The 20,418-nt window shown below is 37.1% G+C and overlaps 1 protein-coding gene across 3 annotated transcripts in view; it reads left to right on the top strand.

The window, feature by feature from the left end:
• ADGRL3 (adhesion G protein-coupled receptor L3) overlaps window positions 1-20,418 on the top strand; it is a 410,528-nt gene that overhangs the window by 117,369 nt on the left and 272,741 nt on the right. For all 3 annotated transcript variants that reach the window (XM_029283374.1, XM_015812132.1, XM_029283375.1), the window contains one exon: window positions 19,605-19,685. In XM_029283374.1, coding sequence (XP_029139207.1) covers window positions 19,605-19,685 — 81 coding nt within the window. The remainder of the gene's footprint in view (window positions 1-19,604; window positions 19,686-20,418) is intronic.

Here is a 20,418-nt window from a genome sequence, read left to right as displayed (position 1 = left end):
CCTATTTTAATGAGGAATTGCTTTCCAAAGATGAAAGCCTTGGTATTTACTAAAGGCCAAGTTAAATGTGTATGGCAAATTAATGAAAGCCACTATCAACAAGTTATGTTCTACTACATAACCTTGTTAGAAACATATTTAATGCAAGAAATTCATTGAAGATGCAAATTTAGTATTGTATAGAGCACGGGTGTCAAACTCGCCACGTCGCATGATATGTCGCGACGTATCACAACTTTTACATTGCCGGAGATGGGGTGGGCACGGCCTCCGTATGATGCAACTGGCCTGTGGGCCGGCAGTTTGACGCCCCTAATATAGAGAATTCCAGAGGAATAACAACGTTATTGTTAGATTGTAGTAATGGTGATCAGCAGATCTTCTTTAAAATAAATGTGATAGTCAAATTAAATGATCCCCGCTTATATTTAAACAGGGATTTTGGTTAATGGGAAGTAAAATAGTCCAATTTTTTAAACACTTTAATTCTTCAGAATGTATCAAACACATTACAGTACTACTAGATTCTGAGTGGCTTGTAATTGAGGTTAGACCTTGGATAGATTTATATAATCTTAGCTAAAATTGATTTTTGCCCCATCTGCCTGACTTCTTTAATCTGTTTGGATAGTTTTCCAAATATATTAAGGACATTTTAGAAAGAGAAGCATTCATTTCATGCATTTCCTCCATGTACTTAGTTTCAATGAGGTTTCACAGAAAAGAAATTACTCTTGATCAACATATTTGGGGCACTACGCATGGAAGAACTTGCATGCTCTCCTTTATTACCTTATACTTAGATTTCTAGAAAAAAACTTACCATTGGGAAATTATATCTTATAATTATTATAATTTAAGAGTCCCAAAATAATGAAGGGCCTTTGGTTTGGCCACCAGTCTTATTTGAGAAAAGCTGTAATACCCCATAACTAAGTACATCTCTTAATGTGAAATAATGGGAGATAATGAGATAATGGAATTCAACTGCTGTCACTACCTGTATTGTAGAGATTCTCCAATTCACTTATGTGCCCTCTCCCATTTTTTAATATATCCCTACTTTATTTAATCAAAATCCAGACACTTCTGATAGAATTGGTAAGTTTTGCAATATTAATTTAACAAGTTATTCAGAACAATTTAATTAGTTTTGGTTATTTGCTATTTGCACATTAGCATCTTGTTGAACTGTAAATTAGATTATGATGATAATATTCTGCCCTCTCTGAATGTTGCTCTGTACTTGACTAAGATCATAATATTTTATTATTAAACCTATTATTAACAATTGCTGCAGAATAAAGCAGTGATAATTGTGCTTCCTACCTGCATGATTTTCATTCAGAAATTATTTTCTTCTTTCCTTTATTTACATTTATTGAGAAGAGATTTACTATTCATTTTAAGGACTCTTTAAACAACTAATTGGCCTAAAATATTTAGGTTTCCATTCTATTTCCTTCTTTATGAATTGGAACAATTAAACTCATTAAGCAATATATAGAAATATTGCCAGTATTATTAAACAAACTGAAAAAAATGTCCTATTCTGGATTTTGTTTCTATATTTCAGAGGATAGAACATCTTCAATGATTTTCATATATATATATGATTTTCATATATAAATATATATATTTAAAATTCTAAAAATTGGAGGTTGACTCCTGGGTAAATTCATATTTGGAGAATCACAAACCGTGAGACCACCAGGAGATAAAAACTACAACAAGTTTATTTACCATTAAAAACACCTAGCTTTCACCGGCCTCCTGCCGGCTTCATCAGGGTGGCTAACCATCAGTGGGTGGCTGTTTTTATGGGAGTGGTGCCTTTTGCACCCGACTCCTAGATCTCATGACCGGGCCCAGATAGTCCTCCTGCTTTGAGTTCTTAATTGTCCTTTTGCGAGTTGCTACGTTCCTGACTCTCTCCTTCCCACCTCCTTTCTTTCCCTGTCTTGTTCGTTCATCGGGAGGGGGAGGCATTCCTTCATCCAGGGCTTCGTTTTGTTGTTCGTCAACCTCTTTCTTTCCCCTGACCACCTGCGGTCCCGCCTTCCTTCCCTCTTCCTCTTCCCTCTTCCCTTGATGGTTAGCCACCCTGATGAAGCCGGCAGGAGGCCGGCGAAAGCTAGGTATACCAAAAATAACGTTGACCACCAAGAGAAGATTAAAATATTTAAAAGCATTTAAAACATTAAAAGCATTTAAAACATTTAAAATACAAGGCAACCAAGCTTTCGTCGGGCACTCCTGACATCATCAGGGTTGAAAAAGGCGGTTAAGGGTGGAACTTATATGCAGCCCTCAAGTGCCTGCATCCGGCTACATGAACGTGTGATCGGACCCAGCTGCCTGTGCTCCTGCGCTCTGGATACCTTCCTTTTACTTGTGCGTAAGCCCTTCACCTCCCCTCTCTGTTTCCCATCATGCATCCCTTTGATACCTATGCCGAGGCCGGGGGGGCTTTCTCCCATGCCTCCACCACCAGTCATTCTTCCTGCACCACCAACCATACGTCCGTGATTCTTCTCTAATTCAGGGGTCTTACGGGGCTTTATAATCGGGTCAAAGTCAATTTCTCCTCCCCTTTTTACGACCGTATCAGTCAGGGCGTCTCTCCTCATACTGTTGTGTTGATTACTCCACTGCTTCACTCCTTTGCCACTACAGTATACTTCAAGTCTGCTCCTAGACCCCTCCTTTTTCCTTTCATCTACTATCCGGGGTCGTTCCTTCCCATCCTCAAGCTCTTCCCCCGTATAAGGTCCGGCAAGGGCAGGCTGACTGACTTGCTGTCTCAGTCGCTCCGTCGCCCCCCCTCCTCCATACCCATCCACAGACCTTCCTACATTCCCATTCGAATCCTCCTCTCTCAACAACCACTTCTGTTGCAGGGGCGGGGGTGGATCCTCGCCCAGCGTCTCCCTTTCTTTCCTCCTCCCGATACGGGGGGAATTTCTACTACGCCGCCAGTCAGATCCAGTTACTCCAGTTACTACTTTTGGTTTTGAGATGAATGCACCCAAGAGTCAAATCTTTACCATTATTACTAGTCATATATGTGTGTGTGTGTGTGTGTGTGTGTGTGTGTAGCCTTTTGACTAAAATCAAGTGTAGTATATGGATTAGTAATTTGTCTTCTCAAACTGATAATTTAAAAATTGTTTGTTAATCAAATGTATATAGCCACCCATATCACCAAAGGCAACTCTGGGTGGTGAACAAGAATTAATAAGAACAATAAATAAAAATGAAAATTTCTGGTCACCCTTTTCAATGAATGTTGAGCCTTAGTCATACCATACATCCCTCTGATGATTGAATTTCAAACTTTTTTATTTTATTTTATGCATAGATGTACTATAATTCCAAATTAAACTGGGAGTGGGTTTCTGCTTCGACTATACCAAACACTTCTAGGATGTTTCTCTTCCAGGGACAATTCAGCAGTTTGGGTAAATAAATACTCTGAACCAGATGTGGATTTGGCATTTCCCCCCAAAGTTCTTAGTTTCAGTGAGGAATTAAAATTATTCTCAATGAACATATTACAGAATTTAAAAAAAGTCTAATTATCTTAGCATTGGAGATGATATGAAAAATCTGCAAGTTATATCTCTATCAAAACACCAGTACCAAAATTATTATTTACTATCAACTTTTTTTCAAGATATGTCTGACAAGGTTTCTCATTTTCCATTTCCCCCCCTTCCCTGTCCACATTTTCACTCTTCCCCTTTCCTTCTTTTCCATGTGCATCTGTCAATTTCCCTTCCCCATCTCCATCCTGAGATTTTCCTTCTTTGCTGTTTCTGCAAGGAAAAGAAAAGAATACAGTATGTGTGTGTAGTGTCAATATTTTGCGTGGGTGAGCAAGAAAGGTTCTCAAATGCAGAGTTCAATTAATTTTGAAAATAGGGTGCAATATTTCACAAGGAATTCATTTGAATTAGCTATTCATTGAAATATTTCATTAGTAGCTATTCATTGAAATACTAATAGTTCACATGATTTTGATTCTATACAACCAAGGATTATATTTGCTTTTTTTGTGCGACAGCAGCCAAAAAAGCAAATACAATCCTTGGTTGTATAAACAGAAGCATAGAATCAAAATCACGTGAAGTACTGTTACCACTTTATAAAGCCCTAGTAAGACCACACCTGGAATGCTGCAGCCACTTTTGGTCACCATATCCCAAAAAAGATGTTGAGAGTTTGGAAAAAATTCAGAGAAGAGCAACTAAGATGATCAAAGGCCTGGAGACTAAAACATATGAAGAACGGCTATGGGACTTGGGTTAGGCTAGTCCAGGGATAGGCAACCTTGGCTCCTTTATGACTTGTGGACTTCAACTCCCAGAGTTCCTGAGCCAGCCATGCTGAGGGCAAAGGGAGAGGTTTCCAAGCTGAGCCATGCTGGCTCAGGAATTCTGGGAGTTGAAGTCCATGAGTCATAAAAGAGCCAAAGCTGCCTACCCCTGGGCTAGTCTAAAGAAAAGAAGAAATAGGGGAGACATGATAGCAGTATTCCAGTATTTGAGAGCTGCTACAAAGAAGAGGGGGTCAATTTATTTTCCAAAGCAGCAGAAGCCAAGACAAGAAACAATGGATGGAAATTAATCAAAGAGAGAAGCAACTTCCTAACAGTGAGGACAATTAACCAGTGGAACACTTGCCTTTAGAAGTTGTAGGTGCTTCATCACTGGAGGTTTTTAAGAAAAGACTGGACAGCCACCTATCTGAAATGGTTTAGGGTCTCCTATTTGAGCAGGGGGTTGGACTAGAAGACCTCCAAGATGCCTTCCTATTCTGATGGGTTGAAATAATATGAATTCATTTTTTTGGTCAAGCCCTGGCCTCTATTGCATTAGAATTCCTGTCAGGTACATATGCAATCTTATATAGATGTGTGCAGAAATATTATTCCTCTCACTGGGGAGGAAGAGGAATTATTTGTAATAAATCATCCTCTCTATTCTTAATCCCAAGATTCATTTCCTTGTTGGTTAAGATTAAATTTGGCCCTATTGCTTTGTGTGTCAGTGTAGGGCAGCTTTACCTCACTCTCAAGTGACTCCATACTTTTTGAATTATATTTTCTCATAGGTCCTAAATAAGAATGCAAATGGAAATTGCTTACAGGTTATTTTACACTAAATTGCCAGGTCTCCAATAAGAAGCATACTGTATAATAGTCTATTCTCAGCTTAAAACCTTTAAACAAAACAGCATACATTAGGAAAATATACTGTATTTAGGGAAATTGTTCAAAGCCACTTATTAAAAGAGGTTGTATAAAAATAAGCACTTATTGATCAGTTTGTTATCAACAGTTTACATTAGGAACAGTTCCATAACTTTAAGATAAAGAATACGGAATTCAGAATAACAGACTTGGAAGAGCACTTGGAGGGCTTCTAGTCCAACTCTCTGCTCAAGCAGGATATCCTATACCATTCCAGATAAATGTCCAGTCACTTCTTCAAACCTCCAGTGACAGAGCACCCATAACTTCTGGAAGCAAGAACTTCCACTGATTAATTGTTCTAACTGTCAGGAAATTTCTAAGCTGAGTCTCTCCTTGATAAGTTTCCATCCATTATTTCTTGTCTTGCCCTCAGGTGCTTAGGAGAATAGGTTGACCCTATTTTCTCTGTGATAGCCCTTCAGATATTGGAAGACTGCTATCATGTCACTCCTAGTCCTTCTCTTCACTAGACTAGATGTACCTAGTTCCTGCAACTATTCATCATAGGTTTTGGCCTCCAGCCCCATTATCATCTTTGTTATTCTTCTCTGCACCCTTTCTAGAGTCTCAACATCTTTTTTACATAGTGGTGATCAAAACTGGATGCAGTCTTCCAAAAATGGTCTTATCAAGTAGTATAAAGTGGCATTACCATGTTTCCCCAAAAATAAGATCTACCCTGAAAATAAGCCCTAGCTTGATTTTTGGGAGTGGGCCTAACATAAGCCCTATCCCAAAAATAAGCCCTGGTTTTCGGGTGAGGCACACCTAAAAATCAAGTGGGGGTGGGGGTGGAGCTGCACCACATGCCCCGCACCCATTCAATCCATAGCTCAGTTCTGCAAGGCTTCTGCAGCCGAGAACTGAGCTATGGATTGAAGCTCAGTTCTCGGCTGCAGTGGCCTTCTGGAAAGGCCTTTGACTGCAAAATGCAGGCCGGAGCTCCATTCTCAGCTGAAGAATGAAGCTGCTCCTTCCGGCTGGGCGGTGCCGTCAGTGCTGGAGGTGAGTGGAAAAGACACATACACACGAAAATAAGACCTGCTGCCTCTTTTGGAAACACAGTAATAGCACACATGATTTTGAGACTATCCCTTTACTGATGCATCCCAGGACTGCATTGGCTTTTTTATCAGCTGCAGTACATTGCTGGCTCATATTTAAGTGGTTGTCCACTTGGATTCCTAGATTCCTCTCACATTTACTGCTGTTGAGTAGGTACCACTTATTCTATACCTATGTACTTAGTTTTTCTTGCCTAAATGTAAAACCTTAATTTTCTCACTGCTGAACTACATTTTGGTAGATAAGGATATTCAGGAAATAAACAATTTTCATGGAGTTATACCTTGAATATTTATTTCTATAAAGTGAGTATTTTCAAATTGATTCAAGCATTCATAAATCAAGGGTACCTGAAAAAGTCAAGGAGGAGGACAAACTATACAAATTTTGGATTCTTTTCCCATGCTCAGTTTCATAATTGCTAGAAGAGGTTTAATCAGCACGCTGATTTTTACTTAAAGACATAATGTTGTCTGACTAGACAAACTTTTGCTTTCCTTTCAAGCTAGAAAGCCCAATAGTATATCATTTTAGCAAGCAAAGAGCCTGGTGATTTTACTATTTTATTTTATTTTAATCATTTTGAGAAATTGTTGCTGCGTTTTCTTTTCTTTGTCTTGTTTCGCTTTCAAAACGTCATAGCCAATCATAACAGGCAATATACAACTGAACTATTTCTTTATATTAGAAATGTTGAAGGAGAGGCTAAAACTCTCATCTCTGAGAAGGACAAGCAGGCATAATCCATACAGATTTCATAGTCTGTATTCGGTATTCTAGTTGCCAATATCCACTGCCAAGTTGCATTGCAATGCAATGTAAAGTTCTGATACAGAGTCACCAAGCAAAATCACCATAGGATGAAAAATGCAGGATAATCACATGAATCTAATCATCAGTAAATGAAATGGCTAATGGGAATATGCTCCCATAAAAATAGACAGTTTCCCCAACTATGCTATCTGCAGCAGAGTTGGAAGAATGGAAACACAGCCACAGTAATTAATAGTATTTAACCCATTTAACTATTTAATTGTATGATAAAGGTAAAGGTTTCTCATGCTCCAGTCCTGTCTGACTCAAGGGAGTGGTGTTTCTTAGCCCAGAGAGCCAGTGTTGTTCAAAGACATTTCTGTGGTTATGTGGCACCGAACACTGTTTTCTTCCCACTGAAGTGGTACCTATTTAACTACTCACATTTGCATGCTTCTGAACTGCTAGGTGACAGGAACTGGGGCAAGTAATAGGAGTTCACCCCATTGCACAGCACTCAGGTCTCAAACTCAGGTTCTCAGCTTTCCAGCTAACAAGATCAGCAACCACTGAGCCATTGCACCCCCAACTATATACAATAAAAACTATATTTAACTTTTCCACTAATAATTTCAAAGAGAGGACAATGTAAGCATTGTAAAAGTGTTATATTGAGAAAAGGAAATAAATAAATAAAAGCAAACAAAAAAATATCAGGGTAGTTTGAAGGATATATATATTTCTACAAAAAATAAAAGAAATATTTATTTTGTACTTAGGTTTGTCTTAAGACAGTTTATTATTTTTTAAGAAAATGAAATATTAATAAAACCAACAAGCTATAAAAGTTATAATCCCTTCTGAAGTGTCAGCATGCCTATTTTGATCGGAATCATGATAGAGCACAGGGTAATAAATATTATATAGGCTTATATACATGCTGAGTAAAATATCATTAACAAATTTATGTATGTATGTATCTATTACTTGAGTATGTATCAATGTTGAATATGTAGATAGCTATGCGTGTGTTTAAAGCTGAAAAGGCCCAACGGAATATGACGATCAAAGAATAACCCAATCCTTGCCCTTATCTTTACAGTATAAAAATAAGGACAAAAGAAAAGTTTAGCAGTAAGGGAAAACTATAGATCAATTTTTAATGTTACCCAGCTGTGCGGGAAAGGGCTCACAGTTCAAAAGTAAGCTTTGGGTGATCTTTAAGAAATAGTCCTATAAATCTTGTTTTACATAGATGTAATACAGACTGAAATTCTGTATTACAGCTTTATACAGTATTTCTAGTTTTTTCTATCAAAGCTAATCCTGCTTGTAGAGGGAGCCAGATGATGTGACCATTCTCAGAACAGAGGAACCTGTTGTTCTTCTGCACTGGGCAGTTGCTTCTAATATCCTTTCTGAAGGAGGAGTTGTCAAAAGCAGCAATAAGTGAAGAGGGCAATACTCCGATGGCTGCTGGGTCTTTTCTACTTCCTTGGATACTTAGTATTTGGGGTATAAAAGAACTTGCATTACATGCTTCTTTCAAAGTAAAACAGAATCTATCATGCCACAAAATTTAAAAAAATATATAGCACACATTTTAAAAAGTTGAGTGGGGAAGTAATAAAGATTTGGGAAAGCTGCATCAATGAGGGGTTGCATAAAATAATTTGTATATCGGAAAGTTGATTATCCTTAATATCTATGAAGGATAAATGTGCAAAAAAATACACCTATACTAGGGGATTTATGACAACAAATATTGGATTTTTAGTTTTTTTAAATGCATGTTATAATGAGCAGAGAGAATTTGGGCTGTTTTGCCCAGTTCTAATTAGAACATTAGGCATATTAATATTATTATTTATAACTGACTCTGCAAAAGGAATAGGAGTCCCAACACTAGACTGAAGCCAAACAAAACAACAAAACAGATGCATAGATATAGGGCAGAAGAAGCCTGACCTTGTATGAATTGTTTCTTGTCATAATCAAATTGTCATTTGTAACAAGCTCGACAGGAATAACAACTGAGAAGCAGCTGCAGTGAAAGCTAACTCAATTTTAGACTAAAGAGAAATACTGTTTTCAACTCACAAAAACATAGAAGTTCACTTTAATTCACCCTAATCAAATCATACCTAGAGAATTTCATCCAATTCTGTCATTAAAGTTTTAAATAGGGTATAGACACAACAGAGAACACCACGAAAGACAGCTCTTTTACGACTTGAAGAAATAGTGAGCAAATTGGATATACTGAAGAAAAGACTGAAAGCAGAGAGAACATGACAGCATTCTTCAAATACTTGAGACACTGTCACATCGAGGAAGACAAAGATTAATTTTGGCAGTAGAACTGTAATGCAATTAAGTTACAATAAATTAAATTTAAGTTGAATATAAGGAGAAATATCTTAAAAGTAAAAGCAGCTCAGTTGTGGACTCAATTACTTAGAGCAAGGGTAGGCAATACGATGCATGCAGTATAAATATGCTTCCCAGATACTTCTCTTACGACCAGCCAGACAAATGAAGACCGATGGCCAGTCTAGAGAAAAGAAGGACTAGGGAGGACACGATAGCACTATTCCAGTATTTGAGAGGCTGTCAGGAATAAAAGGGGGTCAACCTATTTTCCAAAGCACCAGAAGGCAAGACAAGAAACAATGGATGGAAACTAATCAAGGAAAGAAGGAACCTGAAATTAAGGAGAAAGTTACTAACACTGAGAACAATCAACAGTGGAATGGCTTGCCTTCAAAAGTTGTGGGGTCTTTATCACTGGAGGCTTTTAAGAAGAGACTGGACAGCCATTGTATTAAATGATATAGGTCTCCTGCTTGAGCAGAGGATTGGATTAAAAAACCTCCAAGGACCCTTCCAACTCTATTATTCTATTACCTGATTAAGGTTGATGGTGAAGAAGCTTTCAAAGTGCCATCTTCCTGCATTGGATTGCCTGGACTTTCTAGGATTTTGGTGAAGTTTACCTTGGTCATGCAGCTGGCAACTCATAGCTATAGTGCTTATTTTCCATGTGTAATAGAGCCCAAGATAGGACCATGTCTATAAAAATAAGTTCTAATTGATTTACATCTAGATGAAATTCAAAGAATAGCAAAAGATTGAAAAAACAACTGAATAAAGTCTAATGCAATACACAGAGAATATTATGCTAAGTATGGGAGAAAAACAGATGATACTAAGAGAGGAGGAATGTATTATGGAGAAATCTGTTCTACAGAAAGGCAAACTGGGAAAACAGGTAAATTATTTCTCAGAGTTCATAAACACAAGTCAGAACTAGAGGAAATCCTCACAACACCCAAAAGCAGACTTTGGAGTCCACCTTACACCCCACAGAAATACCTATTACTTAGAAAGACAATCAAGTGTATGTTAAATTTGAGATCACTATTGCAAAGCTGCAAGTGAAGAAGTGGAGGGAAAAATTATATTCTGTGAAACAAGAATGGCTTGGTAATTTACAAAAGTTTGTATTACAGGAAGAGCTTATTTCTGAAAAATGAAGAACTAAATGAAGGATAAGGTTACTAGCATAATAACGGTTGAATGCACTGACCTACCAAATGAAACATTAGAATGTTACATTAAATGTGTGTTTTTCAGCTCCAAAGCAGAATTCATTGAAATAAGTAGGAAATGAAAATATGGGAGTTGGGATAAAAATTTAATAGCCCCGAAACCGAGAGATTAAGATTGCAATTTTATGCATAAATTCCTGGAACTGAGCACCATTGTACTTAGTGGGGATGAATACTGAATAGATGTGCAAAGGATTACACTGTTAAAAATAAAGCAGCCTAAAACAACAAAAAGAGATTTGAAAGAAACAAATCCCCAAAAGAGATTAGAAATGTAGTAGAGTGTTTAAATACTCTGAGACCTACTCCAGGATAAAGCTGTATAACACAGTACTGCAAATGATAGTTAAAGTAGCCAAATATCAACCTAAGTCATCAAGGATTCTATCATACATATTAAATCTTCAGCTGATAGGCTGCAGATAATTAGATGCAATTTTGAAGTTGCTCAGCCCATCCAACTGGTTGATTTTGCTTTTCAACTTTGTAATGTACTTTTGGAAGTGCAAGTGAGCAGAACTGCACACAGTGTTCCAAACATAGTCATATTATAAAGTTGTTGAAATTGTAGCATCTTTATGTCACTCTTAATTCTTTCTCCCAGTATGGAGTTTAGCTTTTTTATAGTATTTGCCTGGTGGATTCACTTTCCAGGCCATTCATGGTCAGCTCTGACTCCAGTAGTATGCCTCTTAAAGAAAATTTAGAGTAGGTTGAAAGAAGACTAATGAAGATGAGCAAGAGACTGTGAGGAGAGACTGAGATTTTCGTCTTTGAGAATAATAGGGTAGCTTAGTTCAAGCTTGTGAAAAAATGTCAGTCAGAAGAAACTCATGCCCTGCACTTTAACACTGTAAAAATAAGATATGGCATGACATGAAATAATAATATACTTGCTGAATATTATGAAGGAATTACCTAGGGAAAACACGGGTATTTTTTCACTAAATTACCTAGGGAGATCATGGGTATTTTTCACTAAAATTTTTCAAGAAAGGGTTGAAGGGACATTTGTCTGGATGTTTTAATTTTGGCTTTTTGTATTGAGCAAAGATTTGGAAGTGATAGGACAGGGGAAGAGAAAATTCCATCTTTAGAGTTTTTAATAAATCTGCTGGCAGGGTCCAGGAGAAGAGCCTTTTCTGCCTTGGTTCCTGTCCTCTGGGACATCGTGCCTCTGAGATGAGAGCCACATCCACCCTTTTGGCCTTCTGAAAAAGCCTGAAGACCTGGCTCTGCCAATTGGGTCAGGGACACAATGAGGGTGTATCATATTGGTTGTGGTTAATGGACCAAGATAAGGCCTCATCTTCTCCCTGTGTGCATCTTGCCCTCTTTCTTTCTTTCTTTCTTTCTTTCTTTCTTTCTTTCTTTCTTTCTTTCTTTCTTTCTTTCTTTCTTTCTTTCTTTCTTTCTTTCTTTCTCTTTCTTTCTTTCTTAATTTTTAAGTCGATCTTACTGTAACTAGCTATTATTTTAATGTTTTACCTGATTGGTTTTATTGGTTGGAAGCTGCCTAGAGTCACCTCTAGGCAAGATGGGAGACATACTGTATATGTTTAATAAATAAATAACTGTACTCTATCTACAACTAAGAGCCTTAGTATACTCTCCACCATTATGAAGTGAAGAGAAAGACATGCAAGAAAAAAGGTTAAATGACAGGCCACTTAATGACCATTCAAGGTTATGACTGATACCCAAAACTACATATGACCATGTTTCAAAGTTAGGACAGCTGCAGTGCCCCTGTGATCATTCACCCTTACAACAGGCTACAGGGATGCTGCAGCATCTCTGCCTCTCTTCCTTCCATTCCACTCCGACAAGACCCCACAGCGGTTTGGCCTACTCCCCATGCCTCCTACAGACAGCCACCATTTTAAGGGTTCCAAAAATTCCTTGCAGAAATAGCAGGTGTTTTCAGAGTTTTCTGCCTTGGTCATCTGGATATCAGAAGGCTGCAAAGCTCTCCTGGATGGCTATTGCTAGCCTTTGGGAAGCCAGCCCTGCATGAATAGTCATCAGCTTCAGGAGAAGCTTCACAAAACCTTCCCCTTGCTTAACCCCTTCCCTCCCCTAGAAACCAACATTTCTTCAATAAATGAAACAAAAAAAGCTGGAAGGGACAGACTTCACCACCAACAACATCACCCCAGTTTAAGTGCTAAAACTCATCCTGAAGCTGCATGCCTTTGCATGCAGGGCTGGCTTCCCAAAGCCTAGCAACAGGCAGCCAGGAGAGCCTTGCACCTTCCCAATGGCTGGCTAATCAGCAGCCAGCTGATGGGGCAGAAAGCTTTGAAACACTAGGGAACTTTTTTTGCCTCAGGAAGGCAGGGCACCTTGGCAGGAGGAAGGGCAGGGTCAGAATTAGGAAAGGCAGGCCCACCTAGCATTTTCCTTCCCCGTTGCTATGCAGCAGACCATCTCTTTGGGTGGGGAAGGCCTTGGGAGGCCTGAGGCAGGTGGGTTGTGCTGGCATTAGGTCTCCCAGGATCTCTTCCACCACTGAGCTCCTTTTAACGACCCATGCATTCATTTAAAGAATACACCAGGGAGAGCAGAGATGGCTGGTCATTACTTGAGGTAGTTCATTTAATGTTTGTCAAGACTGTAACTTGAGGACTACCTGTACCAGTCTACCCACTCAGAGGCATGTTACAGAGAGACATGAAGAGTTTATATTTTCAAAACAGGTGATGAGTGATAACAGTACAGATTATCTCTGAACTTCCGGTTTGCATCATGGCGTTGCAGCCGAAGGAAAGCCGGGCTCCACTTCCCACGGCTGATTTCACCCTGCCAAGGGGCTCTAAATGGGCCTAAAGTCGCCCCGGAAAGACAATGAAGAAGGAGGGGGCCCTCATAGACCATGGAAAGGTGGCAGTCAATCCGTTGATCTGAGGAAAGCCCTCCAAACTGGCAGGGGAAAGGCTAGCTGCACTTCTGTGGCTAACCCAAGCCATCAACAACCAAATAAAGAAAACACCAGCATTATCAGCATTTTAAACAACATGTGTGGAACTGGGTGAGATTATTAATCCTTTCTCTACTACTTCAATATTTGACTTCTGAATAAGACAAACTCCCATAAAGCAAGAAATCCCCAAGTGTGAGAAGGAAGGGGACTTTTGCTCCCCCCTTCCAGAGGAAAAAAAGCGGCAAGTGAATCCTTTATGGGGGAAAAACAAAGAAGAATATAATAAGAATATAATACTAAAGTGGAAGCTCTACAAGACAGAACATTGACAAATCGCAGAATTGAGAAATCTGTTAAGGGTTTTCTCTTTGGAAAGAATATTGGGGTGAAATTCAGGAAACTTTAAAGCAAAAATAATTGTTTATTTTAAGTGTTGGAAAATTGACATCTGAGGACATCTAGTGGTGATAGAAGTACAGCATTAAGCTTATTGTGGCTAGAGCATTTGGCACAATGCCTAGACATAGATAAATTCTCAGCTTCTTTGACCTTCAGCTAAGTTTTCAGTTCAACAGAGAACAGCTGGCAACAGAGAAAAATATTTTGGACTACTCTGTACTTGGTGGAAGATACAACTGTTTTGAAACTTGCTGACTATTCTGGACTACAAATATTGACTGAATCTTAACTTTTGACTTTCTGCCTCTCGGTTTTTCTTTTTTACAGAGGGGAGACTAAAATATTGACTTTAATATGGTTGGGTAATGTGGATTAAACACATTGTTTGGATTGAAATCTTTGGACTCCTGGACAGAAGAGTTGTGACAAAATACCCCTGGTTGATGATAGACTTATATTGTGGAACTTATTGGATCACAAAGGGTACACATAAAGACTATAATTTTAAGTTGTATATTACTGTATTGATTATATTGATTATAAGATTGGTCCTGTCAAACAAGACTAACACATGGGAAATATAAATAGAGGGAGGGAACAAAAATGAGTGCTCCACATCTAGCCAAAAGTGGTAAAAAACCACCCCAAGTATCTGTCTCTGAAGCCCACAATATGACACACCAGAGAGAAAGAACTAATAATTTCCAGAAAGAAATGCAACTTATATTGCAATCAATTCAAGAGACAATTGAATTACATAGAGAAGATTCAAGAAGAAACCACAAAGAAACTAAAGAAAACATGAATAAGATAAATGAGCAAGTTCTTAACTTAAAATCTAAACTAGGGAATCCCCAGAAAATGACTACAAAGAAAGAACAAGGAACCCAGAAAATAGAGGACAGGTTAGGAAAAAATGATCCAAAGACAGGAAATAAAGGAAGGAAACTATAGACTGACACAGACAAAGAAAAATACTGAAGACCCAGAGAAAATATCGGAAATGGAAAGAACACACCATCCCTCAAGACCTTAGAATATACTTGAAGATAAGGAAGAAGATTCTATAGAACAGACTATAGAGCCCTCAGAAGAAGCGTAAGAAACTGGGAAACAAATGAAAAGAGAAGCTGAGGGAGGAGGAAAATGGGAGCTTTTCAATGAATACAACTGGGCTGAACTCCCCCTCAGAAATGCCTTACTCAAATGGCTTTTCCTATCACAAAGAGCACCCATAAAAATTGAGGAAAAATGCTTTGATGATTTAACTACAAGGTTTTGGAAGCCTATCTGGCAAAGAAAGAAAGCTAGAGTTAGACTAAAGAAAATAGAGGACTTGATCGATTGGTTGGGGCCTCATATTACCAAACAGGTGTTTGAATATGGCTAGGAACAGATAACTTTTAGATATTAAAATACTATATTTAGAAAGATATGATTTATACTTAGTATGATGTATTTTTCTATGAGATGAGAAAAATGAAAATAACAGGATGGTTTTTAACAAGGGAAGTTTTTACTCACCTAAATATATCTACTGTTGAAAAAATCATAATGTATAAAGATATTTTGAATACTGAAGGGAAAACAAAATGGAAACAGGAGCTGGGAAAACAGGGTATTGGTCTAATAAGGTGACAGTAATTGCAAATAAAATTGAGTTACAAATTGGATAGAAGAGATGCTATAATTTAGAAGCAATGTTAATAGATACAATATTAGAAAAATATGATGAAACATATATTTAATGTTGTATGTGTGTTATATGTATTAATAATAGAAAGAATTGCATTTGTTTAGTGTTTGAAAAGTGAAGAAACATCACTTGAAGAAGAGAGGATTAAGAAAATGTCAGAATGTGCAGAAACTAAGAACAATATTGAAGAACAAAGAAAAGGAAGATATAAAATAATTTTAATATGTATTGTTAAGTAAAAAATGAACTCAGACAACACGTTTATTAAGCACTTATGATTTGTAAAAATTAAAAAATCAATAAAATTTTATAAAAAAAACTAGTACAGATTATCTCTGCTAATGTCTCTACATCTTTATTCCTAGTGATCAATAGGCTTTTAGATGCAGAAAGTCAGTCCATTCCAATATTTCATTTTCAAATTCTGGGAATATTTAACAGGGCTGCAGTTACCTAGACCTCGTAGTATCCTATTGTAAAAACTGAAATTATATTAGACATGTTGTATTCCTCTAGAATTATGTAACGTTCCCTAAGACCATATCTATCACATTGTTTCACTGAAGCTCAGCAATTTCACATTCAAGTTATTTAAGAATACTTCCTAGACCAATTATTTACTGGTTTTCTATTTGACAGGAATGTTTAGAACTCTATTTATTGACATCACATCCTCACTATTTAGTTTGCTTTGCTGATAATACCAATTTTGCCCTGCATCTTCCACCACAAAGATAATAATTCATTTTTCTTCTCAAGATGACCCTGAGCATTTTGGCTTAATAAATAGTAGCTTGTGCCTAGCACTAAATTATTGTGGGAAGGCATGTTGAAATTGTCCTCCAGAGTTATTCTGTAGAATCTGGCCTATTTCCTAGTTTACTTGATATATGGAAGATATGTATCATGCAGCTGTTTTTTTCTAATCCTTCTTCTGGAGTTTATATTCAGAGATGACTGTATTCTACTAGATCTTTTCATTCCATCAAGCTTTCAGTATGCTTTCTTTTGAATCAAGGATTCCAGCGCCCTGTTCATGCTTTGGAGGTATCTAATATTTGCTTAAAAGCGCTCTTTATTTTTCTCCACCTCTTTGGTTTATGCATTGTTCCTTGTGCCCTTCTTGATTAGCTGTCATATTCATACTCTTTCACTGTGCTTTACCTACTTACCATGGAGGGCTTGGTCTCCATATTCCATAATTGAACTAACTGTTGCCAACCAATAAAAGAGGATAAGACAGATACCGTGACCATATGGAAAGACAATGTGGAGAGAAGTATTAAGGAGGAATATTGCTGTCAGCAGCCTAATTATATGTGCAGGGTTAAAGGAACTAAGATAGTGTCTCCAAGGACTACAGTTTGAAATGATCCTGAAGAGTGGACTCCTGCATTTTTACTTGCATCTGTAATTGGAAAGTCAACAACTTTCTCCTTTGTTGCTAAAGGTCAGCAGCCTGATTTGCCCTTGGTTCTCTGATTTTTCCCAAACTGTTCCCAAAGCGCCTAGTGAATTTGAATATTATGTTTACTTTTTATTCTATTTCACAGTCTTATACCTCTTGAAAACTCTAGGAGCCAAGTTATTTTTCTAGTTCATAATGAGAAAATTTTCAAGAAGATTTTCTTGAAAGTCCTGGTCTCCTATCAGGGAAATTATATTTAGGTTCCATTTGGTAAATTAATGTCATGAAATAATTTCCATGTCATTAGCACTGGGATGCACCACAGTTATTAATTCCATTTGTTATTATCTGTCTATCTAGAGCACAGGTGTCAAACTCCCCGCATCACGTGACATGTCACAACATATCACAACTTTTTTTGCATTGCCAGAGCTGGGATGGGTGCGGCCTCCGTAAGATATAACCGGCCCGCGGGCTGGCAGTTTGTCACCCCTGATCTAGAAAATCTGTGATATGCCCAGCTGGTGCAAATTGGCAAGTCATTGTGCAATGTACTGTACTTATACTGATTCTGTATACAGTATACAGTATACAAACTCATACCTGTACTTTTCATGATCAGTTTGCCCATCGCTATGTGTCTTGTGATTGTAGAAGCATATCTTCATTTTGAGAGGATGCAGGTTCAACTGCAAGCATTGTATTTCATTCTCAATCTCTTCAAGTAACTAATTCTTTCCCCTGAACTCTCATTCTCTGTAACTGAAGAATAATTGCTAGCAGAGGGATAATGCTATCTCATCCCTGAAGTTTCCAACCACTGGATATATAGAAAAAAATAGAATTTAAGTTACAGAACCTTGGAAAATGGACATATATGGATATTTATATGGTCTTCATTACTGGTGACTACATTAAAGTGAGGACTCAACTCTCTTTTGCCTTTGATCCTCTAACAGAATATTGGTTGAATGAGGAGGATGTTAATCATTTATTTCTATCACAGATATATGTTGTTGTGCTATATTTTGGAAATTCACAGGCTAAAACAGGGGTGTCAAACTGCTGGCCCATGGGCCAGATGCATCATGCCGAAACCACACCCACCCCATTGCCGGCAATGGAAAAAAATCATGATACGTCATGACACGTCACATGACGTTGCAAGTTTGACACCCCTGGGTTAAAAGAATCCCATCACCCCAAAGTGGTAAGCTTTCATACCTGGTTTCTGGAGTTGCCTATTTGCTTAACTGCCTGTTTATTTGTTTGTTTGTTTGTTTATAAAACAAATTTATATAGCTGCCCAACTCACATGCAGTGAATTTTCATTCTAACTCTTTGTTCCTGCTCATGTCTATCTGATCTCTAGGTCTTCCGCCATTTACTCCTTTTGTTACTTACAGTACATATAAAGAAGAAAGGTCATTATTAGCCTCTATTACATTTTTGAATATTTTCAAAGAAATTCTATAAACATTTATAATAAGATAAATAGCATTTATTAAACTGTTTTTGTATAAAGTGTTTTTAAATTGCTATACTCAATGGGAACAAAATAAAGATGGTAACAGGAAAACGTTCAAATAGATATATAGGAATGTGTATATTTAAAAAGATTATTAATCAGGGAATGACTTTATAAAGTTATAAGATGATGAGTGCATTGCTTCCAAACAAAATAAATAAAATGATTGAAACCAGAATATTGATGGTAATTCTGAGAGTTGTACAAACACATTTATAATATGAATTTATATTATAAATAATGAGCATGATTTAAGTTTATTAGAGTATTACTGCGGCAACTAAATCTGCAAACAATGGGCAGAACGAAATAATATAAAAACATTTATTAATGTTTTATGTATATTAATCATATGTAACTCATTATGTGGCAAAATATTTTAACAATCAAGAACTGATCTGTTTATCAGTGTTCTTAAAAATGATTTGGGACATAAAAAATAAATACTTTTGCTTCAAACTATTGAATAAATTAAATGTTTAAGGGAGTTCAAACATTAACCATCCCCACACCAACTTCTTTTACACTTATGCCAAGCCATGATTTTGCATCCATTATCCTTGATTTGTAGGAACCAAATGTGGAACTTAATTGTTTTATGTAAAATATAAAGTTATATTGTGAAGTAAACCTTTATTTGTATGGCTACCATAAGAACTGGGAAATTTGTTAGCAGTGTAATTTGTCACTATTACGATATTCAGAATCGAGCTTTAATCCCAACTCATAACACAGCATTAACCTTCTTTCCCTTGCTGTTTTTTCCCCCTTTTTTAGCACATTACTTCCTGGCCTATTCTTGCTTTCAGATTCATGGGTCAATTACATTACCTGTATTAGCCCCTTTAATAATAAACTTTAATATTACGTAATTTGAATGTAATTAGATTACTTTGGTGGGGTGAATTAAGACTGCCAATATGAATAGAAGGGCTAGAAATTAATGTGTTCTGTTTGTCAACAGGGCAAGTACATCATGGTCAAGTTTCCTATCTTGTTCCTCCAATTCATCTAGACTCAGATCATGAAAAACAATCATTTAAGGGTGAGTTGCTAATTAAATCATTCTACACTGAAAAGATTCATTTGTTAATCAGAGTTTGTCTACATATTGATCCCACAAAATTCTTGAAAGGATTTGCTGTTGTTGAACAGATTTGAAACAGATTTATTTCTCTGGAATAAGATTTAGTCTGTATTTTATTGCAATGTTTTCATACATTTAATTCATGGTTGTTTTTCTAATACTTTTGTCATACTATCTGGGCCTTATTGTTGTTCAGAATGAATCGAATAATTCCCTAAAATTCAGATTTAATATGTATAATATAACTGAACACATACTTTGTTAATCTAGTTGTGCTATGTTCTATTCATATTTCATATTTCATATTTATTTTTTATTTTTGTTTTATTTATATTTAATGTTTTCCATTGTAATATGGTTTGTTACTATTCTTATAACCTGCCAATGTCATTTTGCTAAATAAATAATTATAGAAAACAAAAAAGTACACCACTAATCTCAAAACAATTTAGAGTCATCAAAAATGATAACAGGGTAAAAAAGACACTGGCTATCAAGAACTATTCCCGAGGCCAGACTCTTGGGTGCGGCCGAGACTGAACATCTTTGCCCTCCCCCCCTTCCTTCCTGCTTTTGATCGTGGACATATTAACATACTCGAGGACAGTCCTTCTGGCCCTGCGCGATTCACCCCTCGCGCAGGCCTGGCCCATTAAGATCACCAGGGCCCACCTTGAGGATGGGGTTTGGA

This window comes from Protobothrops mucrosquamatus, unplaced genomic scaffold (genome assembly GCF_001527695.2).
Source record: "Protobothrops mucrosquamatus isolate PMUCROS unplaced genomic scaffold, P.Mucros_1.0 scaffold69, whole genome shotgun sequence".
Lineage (NCBI taxonomy): Eukaryota > Metazoa > Chordata > Lepidosauria > Squamata > Viperidae > Protobothrops > Protobothrops mucrosquamatus.
Note: the sequence above shows the minus strand (reverse complement) of the source record. Positions and strands in the feature narration are given on the sequence as shown.